This window comes from Medicago sativa, chromosome 4, assembly GCF_051527215.1.
Source record: "Medicago sativa cultivar Bolivia chromosome 4, Bolivia_mono, whole genome shotgun sequence".
Classification (NCBI taxonomy): Eukaryota; Viridiplantae; Streptophyta; class Magnoliopsida; order Fabales; family Fabaceae; genus Medicago; species Medicago sativa.
In genome coordinates this window covers 72,297,822-72,307,270 of record NC_140752.1, presented here as the reverse complement: position 1 = coordinate 72,307,270, position 9,449 = coordinate 72,297,822, and the positions used below count along the sequence as shown (strand labels likewise).

The window sequence follows — 9,449 nt, the reverse complement described above, 5'->3', positions numbered from 1 at the left end:
GTGATAATACCTTAATTTCTTTCTTTATAGTTTTAAGTATAGATATTTGGTTAATAATTATGTACTTCTTTATTTTTTTTATTTGTTGACTTGAAAGGTGCAAAAAAACAATAAAAACTACAACTTTCGTACCGAATTGGAGGGAATTTACTAGTCTTGATTTTATTTAAATATTCTTGGTAAAAGGAATGAGCATGTATGGAAGTATTTATGTTTTCCTAACATATTAGAAGAAGGAGTGCGTACATACTTAAATTCATCTTATAAAACCAGCCATGCTACTCTTTTGTCAGGACTCACTTTGAATCTAATTGCCAAAATCAATTTTAACTAAGTATCAATTTTACAAAATCATTCATTAAAAATTGAATTTGTCACAGCTGAACCAAACATACACTAAGAATGCATGCAATTGTTACTTTGATTCGAGAATAGTAATATTATCACGGACTTGGAGCTGGCAAGCTATGAAATAGTACTTAAAAAAGATTGCTCAACGAAGTTATACCTCCAGTTTCATACAAATTACTGGCTCTGCATAGTACAGACACAACAATGTAAGACCCCATCTGTATCAGATGGTAACATGAACAGTTTTGTCATATTCTTATTTAGCAAATCGTAACAGACAAGTACATTTGTTACATCATATGATTTGGTCAGAGAACATTGTAACCAAAAACACATTAATGATGTTCAGCAGCAATTTTCTAAATACACAACAGATGATTTGTAGACAGCATTTCCTAATGGTGGTGATCCTGAACATAACGTAGGCCACAATATTTGCAGACAGCTGGCTTGGCCAAGTCAAGGCATATATATTCAATTGGGTGTCCAAGGGCGGGATCAGTATCTGAAATCACAGACAGCAATATCCAAATCCAAATTAATTAAATCATCCTACATAATCAACAAAACTTGACCTGTCAGGTCTTCATCTTTTTCTCACTTATGCAAGGAAGAAGAGAGAATAGAAATTTGCAAAATTTGTATTGTACCTCCTTCACAAGCAACTATCCTGCCTTCGACCTTAATAGGTGGCACTTCATTGATCAGCTCCATTGGAGATTTCTTGCTTGTATCCTATTACAGAAGAAACAAATGTAAGTTTCACAATTTCTTGAGCAGAGATCAGCAAAGCATGAATGATTTAAAATTCCAGTAGTGGAGCTAAGTGCATGTTTGGATGCAGCGCAATCGGAAGTTGATGTGAAAAATGATTTTTCTCCATGAAAACTTGCTGGTATTTTAGGTTACTTAAGAATTATGTCTCCAGGTCTCATTTTGGCTAGTAGTGATAAAAGTGGCTTTTGTATTAAGTTGAAAAATGTACACAAGGATTTACATCAAACTTGCTTTCAAAGTAAAAACATCCAAACATAAATACTGCACTTCAAACTCAATTTTACACAATCAATTGCACTCAAAATCACTTGGGCGTTTGCTCACCCAAACATTTATTTAGCTAGCTAATAAATTAAACAACACAAAACACACAGGAAGTTGAAGCCAATAAAAAGAAAATACCATGTTTCGATTTCTCTTTTGTTTAAAGGAGAATGCTAACCAGTGCCCTAGGGGCATTGGTTAAGCAATTAAAACAAGTAAGTTTTTAATAAAAAGTAGTGTAATCATTACTTGGTCAAATGTAACAGCTTACATTTCCAAGAGAAAACTTCTACTTATGGATTCCTTAACCAATGCACATAGCGCACTGGTTAGCAAGACCCTTGTTTAAATGAGGGAGAAAGCCCAAAACATCATAACATCACTAAACAAGTTCAGAAACACCAAAGAGAAAAGCATCCCTGAAGCATCCGCTAGAGTGATGGATATAACTATTCACTAACAGGAATCCCTCGACTCCGGCATCCAGTTAGAGCAGTTGTGGAATCCTGTTCAAACTTTACACCTCACTTTGTTTCTTAAAGTTTCCATCCTCAAAATGAAGATTTCTTCCACATAAGTAACCTAGAAAAGCTCACACGCGGCAAATTGTCATCACATTTTTTTATCACATTCTCTAATCTCTCCCCTGGTCCATACACTTATGCTCAAACAATGTTGTGTGATTGAGTGTTGTATACAATGAGCAATAACATGTAACAAACAACTAGCTTCCCCAAACAAGCTTAACCTTCCAAGGGCCCATTTCGATTGGCTTATGCAAATATGTAAGCTTTTATATTAATTCATTAGTTTTCACTAACTAAAAATGTATCTCCCTAAGCTGTTTTAACATATACTACCTTAACAAGCTTATGAATAATACATAAAAGCTTATTTATTTGCATAAGCTCAAAAATAAACCAATCCAAACAGGCCCCAATTCATTAAACTACTATGCCACCCCACAAAGGATCAAACCCTTTCTCATATAATCTCAGGATCCATTAACGTGTAACAAACCAAATGCGAAACAATGATTTACATACATTGCGACAGAATTCCCTCATTTCACCACAATCATCCCTAAATTTAATCAACAATATATAAAAATTCCGATTAGGAAGAGAATTATAAACCTAGTCACATTACTTTCCCCTCATTTCAAAAAATTCAATGAAATCAAATAAATAATGCAACAAATTTGAATTGGAAGATTGTTAAATCAAACGCATGAGGTGAATTCACAAGGATACCTGCATCCATTTGGCGGTATGGTTGCTGATTTGAGAGGTTACGAGGCTGAAGCTTCTCGTGGCATTGGTCGTCGCCGTCGATGAAGAAAATTTTGCGAGGTTTTTCAGAATGCTCGATGCCATTTCACGAACCCTAAATTCAATCGCAAATCAACAAAGAAGAAATAACCTCGATTTAGATCAATGAAATGAAGCAAATGGAAAATTGATTGAATTTCGCTAGATTGGGGAGGTTTCGGTCTTTTCCTCACGGATCTTGATTACTATCCGTACCCCCTGTGTTTTATGATACATCCCATCTTTTTCTAAATTATACTCTCTTAATTAATTAAATTTTCTGAAGTGGACTTTTGGAAAATTCATGACTAACATAAGTGTAATAAATTTGGAAGGTCATTTTCTTTTAAATATATTGGATTTTATATTTCTGATGTTGGGTTTCAACCTTATAGATGGGAAAAACATGGTTCATACAAGAAAGAAGAACTACTAAAACTAGCTAGGTTTTTTGGTAGAAATTAGTCAAGTCGGTGAAAATTTTGTACCAATGAGAGGATTAACAAAATATATATTAATGATGTTTATATTTTAACGTACACTTGTGGAAGATAATAAAAGTTACACCTCATACTTAAACTTTAAAAGTGTCTCATACACTGTTTGTCTGTATAGATTTATTGATTTGAGTTTATTTACTAACATAGACACTTATTTTAAAGACTTGTGGAAACGGTTTATGACATGTTCATCCGCTTATTTTCCTGAATTCTTAATAGTTTATTGAAAATAACTTATAGCTTAGCAAAAACATAAAGGTAACTTAGATTGTGTTATAAGAAATTATATATCATATTGTTCATTCAAACATGGTCAAAATATCGTATGCACCAATATATATTCTGCAACTACTAGAAAAGAGTTAGAATTAGGTCCTATATAAGTCACAACCAGTGAAATTTAAACAAATGATTAACTGCAATTAGTTCATGATAATATCAATATATTCTGAATTTTTACACACATAAGAAGAGTTAAATAAAGACATGATTCAAGAGGACTTATAAATAATTTATGGTTCCGTAAAAAAAATAAAAAAAAAATTTATGGTTTAACATAATGAAATGATTCTAAATATGTTCCCGTCCATTACTAAGAAGTTCCACCATGGTTCACTGTGAAGGAAATTATGTTATCTCATCATATCATCGCGGATTAGAACCAAGAATTCTCACTCATACAAAGTAATGTGCATGATATCAACATTTTCCATATGCTTCAACATCTTCTTTTTTTGACGGATCTTCAACATCAACTATGTCTCAATAAATTGATCTGTATATAGCAGAACAATCTCACGTTTAAGGACATTCTAATGTGACATGAAGATTGAGTCAAAGTATCACACGAGAGTGCAAAAATAACATTTTGGTCCCTCAAAAACGACAAATATCATTCATACTTTCTTGTAACTTGTAAGTATGTCATTTTTGTTTCTCAAAAATCAAGATGAGAATTTGCATTTCTAAACACATGTTAACCAGAAAATTTTGCATATCATTCATATTCTCGTAAGTATGTCATTTTTTCACCAGAAAATTTCCCATCCTTGAAGTTGAAGTTTAATAATCTAGACAAACAGCCACTACAACAAGGGCATAGTGCAAAACAAAGATTCTAGACAAACCTATTTAAATAGGGCAAATTACATTGATTTCCCCTAAGTTTTACCCAAATGTCAATCACACCCATTAGTTTCCTTAAGATAACATCTTTAGACTACAGTTTCATATACAAAGAGAAAACTTCTTAATGTTAGACGTCATAACTTCCTTCGTATAAATAGATATACCAACAGGAATTTTGTGAAAACCATAAAATTCTGTTGTTATCTTCTACATATGTTCCTCGACAAAATTAGTGTCATCAAATAAAACACACAAACCGACATAAAAGGCAGTGACCTATTGTCTGCATGCAAAGGTTGGATTTAAGTTTCCATTTTCCAGTGCTGCACTTGCAACCAATATTTTGATGTGCTTATGAGGTTTCTTTTTGTTGTTCCTATTTGTTAGATTGATTTGTGTTTCGCTAGATTTTAGTTTCCATTAATAAAAGGGGAACTTACTAACAAGAGGAACAACAAAGAAAGAAAAAGGCTCATTTAAAGAGAATGTGGAGAATTTAACGAAAAAGAAACAGTGTTAAAGTGGAAAAGAGGAGATTGTCACTTTGAAGAAAAATAAGGTACGTCAGTGTTCACTTAAAAATAGAGGGGGTGCTTTTGCTATTTAAGAATACCTTATGGGTGGTGAATATAGTTTCCCCTTTTAAATAACAACTAAATCCGTTATTCTAATGATGTTCCAACCAAAAATCAGGTAACAAAATTTCCATTGAAGTTGAAATAGACCACAGAGAGCCTCACAAGGACCCTATCAAATGATACAAAACAAGATGCATTGGTCCAAATACCACAACTAATATCCACATAAGTTGAAAAACTTTACAAATTACACTGTAAATCGGGGAAATCTGAAATTAATCCAATGTTGTTGGACTCCATTCCATGATCTCTCTAGCTACAATGCGGGAAAAGTTACCACAAAAAATGTGGAGGAAAAAAATCTGCCAAGGTAGTAATTGATGGATGGTAGTAAAAGAGTCTAACCTAAACAATAAAGAGGCAAACGGACCAAGCTGCTGCTGACCTACCAAATGACTTGTCTGTATTGATGGCTAACAATCACAAAGGTATATTAATTGGGAAAATTTCTTTACAGAATGTACAGACATGCTTAATTAGGGTATGACGATATCATAATCTTGCAGATCAATGCTCTTGTTTGACTCTTGCCTTTAATATTCCAGGGAGTGGAGGTGATGTTGGAGGTCTAGTTGACACGCTTGAAGCTGAAGGAGGAACCTGTGACTGATGCATGCCTGACATGCTAGAACCTTCCCCTCCATCTGTAACATTGTGTGTAACAATATCACTCTGTGTTCTATCACCAAATTCCATTGCCTTAAGCACATAATTGTCGTCATGCAACTCAAAAGGAGTACTGCAGAAAGAAAAAAGAGAGTAAACATAAATAGGAAGTGGCAGTACATCTCACAACAAAGACATAAAAGCAATGCGACCATAACAGCCTCCCAGAACCTCTCTACATGAAAATTCTTTCCGTTGCCTCTATTCGGCCATAATAGGAGACACTAGTTCCAAATTACTGATTTTATGACACTACTTAATTAGGAAGTCTACACAATGAATAAGACACCATTCAGACCTAGATAATCACGCCATAACTTAGAAAGAACGCCAAAGGAAAGTGAAGTTTTACCTATTAAAATCAAAATGAACAAGCTGCATGTCTTCTGATATTTCCACTTCAACAGTTGCATGAGGACGTGTCTACAGTTTTAAAAAGCCAGGGATATGAGATTAATCAAATGGTAATACCACTAAGAGCCATATCACATCCGCCAGCAGGACAAGCAAATTCTTCGTTAAAATTATCAAGTTATAAACTTTCCTGTGGCCAAGAATTCAACGTATAGACCCGACATAGCATTGAGCAGATATAAAGCCAAAAGGCAACCGGAATAAAGTGAACTCGACCAAATGAGCTGATAAAATATTTCTAGTTCATAGTGTGTAGCTGTTACATTCAGCAGACAAATTCAAACAAAATACAAATCCTTACAAAAGCGGGAAAAAGGTATTTCTACGAATTCACTAAGCAGCTAGAATGAGAAATCATCTCACAATAAATTTAATAATTTAAAATTCAAGTCAACTAATTCAGTACATGTTGTGCAGTGAATTGGTGTCAATCATACAATTGAAGATCCAAGGAAAAATTGGCAACATTTGCTACTGGATAAAATAATCAAAAGAGACACCAACTGAGGTTGGGTATAGCAGAAGAGGCTAGTCTCCCATAACGTGAAACCCGGCTGGAAGAGGTGCCCACATTCAGTGTCAAACATGATTACCTCCAGTGAAGGGAGCCTATGGGAAACGAAACAAAACAAAACAATAGAGGAAGTTGAGATGATGGTTTACCTGTACCAGAATAAAAGGTAAAGATACACCTCCACTGGGAGGATTTCCAGAGCTATATAATTGTTCATTTCGTTTAATAAGGTTCTGAAGACCTACAAACTTGATGCAACAATACAAGTAGTTAGCAAACAGAAACTGAACACTACAAAATGAAGTAATGATAATCAAGTGCAATTTCAAATGCAGCAAAGGATCTCATTCCCATATTAAATATATTCTGAATAGGATGGACTTACTTGTTCCTCTAGCTCCTGCAGATAGGATGATTTCCTTTCAATTCTATTCCTGAGCCCAAGACGCTCTGTCTGTTAAATCAAATTAAGCAATTAAAATGGACCTTCATTGAATTTTGGGATTAGCTCAGAATATCATTGCAGGTAAAGCATAAGATACATGGAGCAAAAAAGTTATAACTCAAGACTGTGGGCAAACCTTTAGCTCTTCAATATCATTCAGACTAGTACGAGGAAGACCCTTCCATTGTATTTCCTTTTTATCCTTAGAAATAATATCCATTGCCATGAGAACATTCAGAGCATCATAGACCCTTCGACGAATGTTTTTCTCATCATATTGTTGCTGACAAATGTCCAATCCCCACAAAAAGTAAGTCTACAATACTTCTATAACTATATCTGAAATTTTGAATGGCAAACACAATTAAAGGAGAGAAAACCTTATCAGGGGTCAAAACACTGTTGATTGGATCAGCAAATTCAGCCACAAGTTCATCTGCCACCTACAATATAAAACAATCACATTAAAGTCAAGAAATAAACTGGGAAAACAGGAATAATGACTAGTAAGAAAGAGATAGTCAGATAGACAATATGGATTATGGACGGATGATAAAAGGCATCATACAAGTCCACAAGTTCTTGACCCAATAATAATTATCATGATCACCTTCATCCCCAAAAAAAAAAGCTATCATGATAATTATCATACGAACATAATTCTGATCATATAATTCACCATACGAAGCAAGATATCAATTTCAACATAGCAAAAACTGACTTAAAGTAACCAGCTAACCTCATTGTAAGTTGTTCTTCCTTTACTTTCTACCTTCTCACACACTACAAAGAACCACAAATCAATTAGAAGCTAATCCAGAAAGAAAATTGTCAGCACGACCTCACAATATTAATCTCTATTTACAAAGCATGGGAATCTAGACACCACTTCTACAAATTTCACAATCGATGTCTCAATACTCTGCATACCAAACGTGCTTTGCTAGCAACGAAGCCTGGATAATCCAAATTGGAGACATCCGTATCAGATACCAATACTTCACGAATACTCGTGGTTATGCACTCTAGAAGTATCTAAATTATTTATTTTATATAAAATATTTTACCGGATACATATGAAATACTTCAAGGATACTTGTTGATACATATTTAGAATACTTATCTAGGGTACATGTGAGAAATTAGTGGAGATATAGATCTAGTTTGAAAAAAAAAATCTATAATGTGTTGTGATCAAGAACATTTTTTTTTTTTGTAAATCGTTATCATTATAATTATATGTTAATGAAGAATCATCATTCATCAATGGATCTTTTTTACAAGTATTTTACATGTATATAAGTTTTATTATAATTTTTTTGTTAAGATATCAAGACAGTACAGTGCAGTATGGTATCCTGAATTTCAAAATTTCTCATGTATTCATATTGTATCGCACCCACATCAGTACTAGGTATCCAGGTTTCATAGTTTGCTAGGCGCATGAACTATATGTTAAATTACAAAATTGATCAAAAAAGACAGATAAAAAACCTTTCATGCTAAATTGGCGAAGCCCTCTTCCACTTTTATCACCTCCGGTAGCTCTTTGTTGGCCTCTCTTTTTCTTCTTGCTACTGCATAGATAATGCATAACCATAAGCAATTTGCATCACAAGCATAAAATTGAAACTGAGAATTAATGCATAATCACATAGCCATAAGCAATTTGCATGACATGAAGAATATAATAATGCAATAAAACTTACGCAACTACTCCTTGGGATGCAGCATCATCATCCTGTATATCAAGATGATTTAATCTGAGAGCAGTGCTATCACCGGCGGCTGTCCCGATCGTCTGCTCGCTCCGGCTAGACGGCAACCCGCCGCCGGCACTCCTGCTGGTTGAGCCTGATTGTCCCGAAATCGTAGTTTCCTCTTCGTCTACGCACGATTGCTGCGATCTTGTTCCCATCGTTTGGCAGCAAAACCTTAATTGAGAGAGGGCTGCAATTCAGCTGCGGTTTCGATTTCTGACGTGAAATGATGGAGTGCTGAGGAAGAATTTGAGTTGTAGGGTGTGAAAAATGAAGAATTGCGAAAATGAAATTGAAGAAGGGAAAGGGCGGGAAAGTACGGTGGTGAGGGATGGTGGTTACCGGTGAGGGAAAAAGTAGATCTGATAGAGGGGGAGCGGGGTTTGTTTGTTGAGTAGCAGCACGGAATACGAATGCGGTATTCCTAAATTCTCCAATCCCTAGTATCCCTACGCAAGGTTTAAAGTGTATCCAACTCTAATTTTTTTAGAATAAATTTCGAGTGAACTTCGACTATATGATTAAAGTAAATTTTAAGATTTAGTAAACGTTAATAGATTAATAACCCGTAACAGTCAGAAGTTGAACTTGTATTGTTACAAAAGATGTACTATCTTTTTATCAACCGAGTCAACCTTTGATATAAATGGGTGATGAAAAAGTAAATAGTTGATTTTTGATA

The 9,449-nt window shown here is 34.5% G+C and overlaps 2 protein-coding genes across 3 annotated transcripts; both read right to left on the bottom strand.

The window, feature by feature from the left end:
* Positions 1 to 489: 489 nt before the first annotated feature.
* Positions 490 to 2,822, bottom strand: LOC146931564 (NADH-ubiquinone oxidoreductase-like protein). The gene is made up of 3 exons (XM_085703060.1): positions 2,646 to 2,822; positions 1,002 to 1,086; positions 490 to 856 (listed from the first exon to the last, which is right to left on the bottom strand). Exons 1-3 carry the CDS (start codon positions 2,766 to 2,768, stop codon positions 747 to 749), a joined length of 318 nt encoding a protein of 105 aa, XP_085559186.1. The 5' UTR covers positions 2,769 to 2,822; the 3' UTR covers positions 490 to 746.
* A 2,197-nt stretch (positions 2,823 to 5,019) lies between these two features.
* On the bottom strand, positions 5,020 to 9,222 carry LOC146931563 (transcription factor-like protein DPB). 2 transcript variants are annotated; one of them, XM_085703058.1, is made up of 9 exons: positions 8,717 to 9,222; positions 8,502 to 8,584; positions 7,747 to 7,790; positions 7,388 to 7,450; positions 7,144 to 7,290; positions 6,948 to 7,016; positions 6,712 to 6,810; positions 5,987 to 6,057; positions 5,020 to 5,707 (listed from the first exon to the last, which is right to left on the bottom strand). In XM_085703058.1, exons 1-9 carry the CDS (start codon positions 8,923 to 8,925, stop codon positions 5,476 to 5,478), a joined length of 1,017 nt encoding a protein of 338 aa, XP_085559184.1. In that variant the 5' UTR covers positions 8,926 to 9,222; the 3' UTR covers positions 5,020 to 5,475. The 2 variants fall into 2 exon arrangements, with proteins under 2 accessions (XP_085559184.1, XP_085559185.1); XM_085703059.1 differs by having other exon boundaries at positions 6,712 to 6,803.
* Positions 9,223 to 9,449: the final 227 nt, after the last annotated feature.

What these genes read in the sequence shown, in the direction of transcription:
- LOC146931564 (XM_085703060.1), bottom strand. Translation starts at nt 2,768, where the DNA reads ATGGCATCGAGCATTCTGAAAAACCTCGCAAAATTTTCTTCATCGACG. An exon ending in ATACCGCCAAATGGATGCAG is followed by an intron (nt 1,087 to 2,645) that starts GTATCCTTGTGA and finishes CTTCTGTAATAG; the next exon opens with GATACAAGCAAGAAATCTCC. An exon ending in GATAGTTGCTTGTGAAGGAG is followed by an intron (nt 857 to 1,001) that starts GTACAATACAAA and finishes CTGTGATTTCAG; the next exon opens with ATACTGATCCCGCCCTTGGA.
- LOC146931563 (XM_085703058.1), bottom strand. Translation starts at nt 8,925, where the DNA reads ATGGGAACAAGATCGCAGCAATCGTGCGTAGACGAAGAGGAAACTACG. An exon ending in ATGATATTGAAGAGCTAAAG is followed by an intron (nt 7,017 to 7,143) that starts GTTTGCCCACAG and finishes TTGATTTAACAG; the next exon opens with ACAGAGCGTCTTGGGCTCAG. An exon ending in TACCTTTTATTCTGGTACAG is followed by an intron (nt 6,058 to 6,711) that starts GTAAACCATCAT and finishes TTAAAACTGTAG; the next exon opens with ACACGTCCTCATGCAACTGT.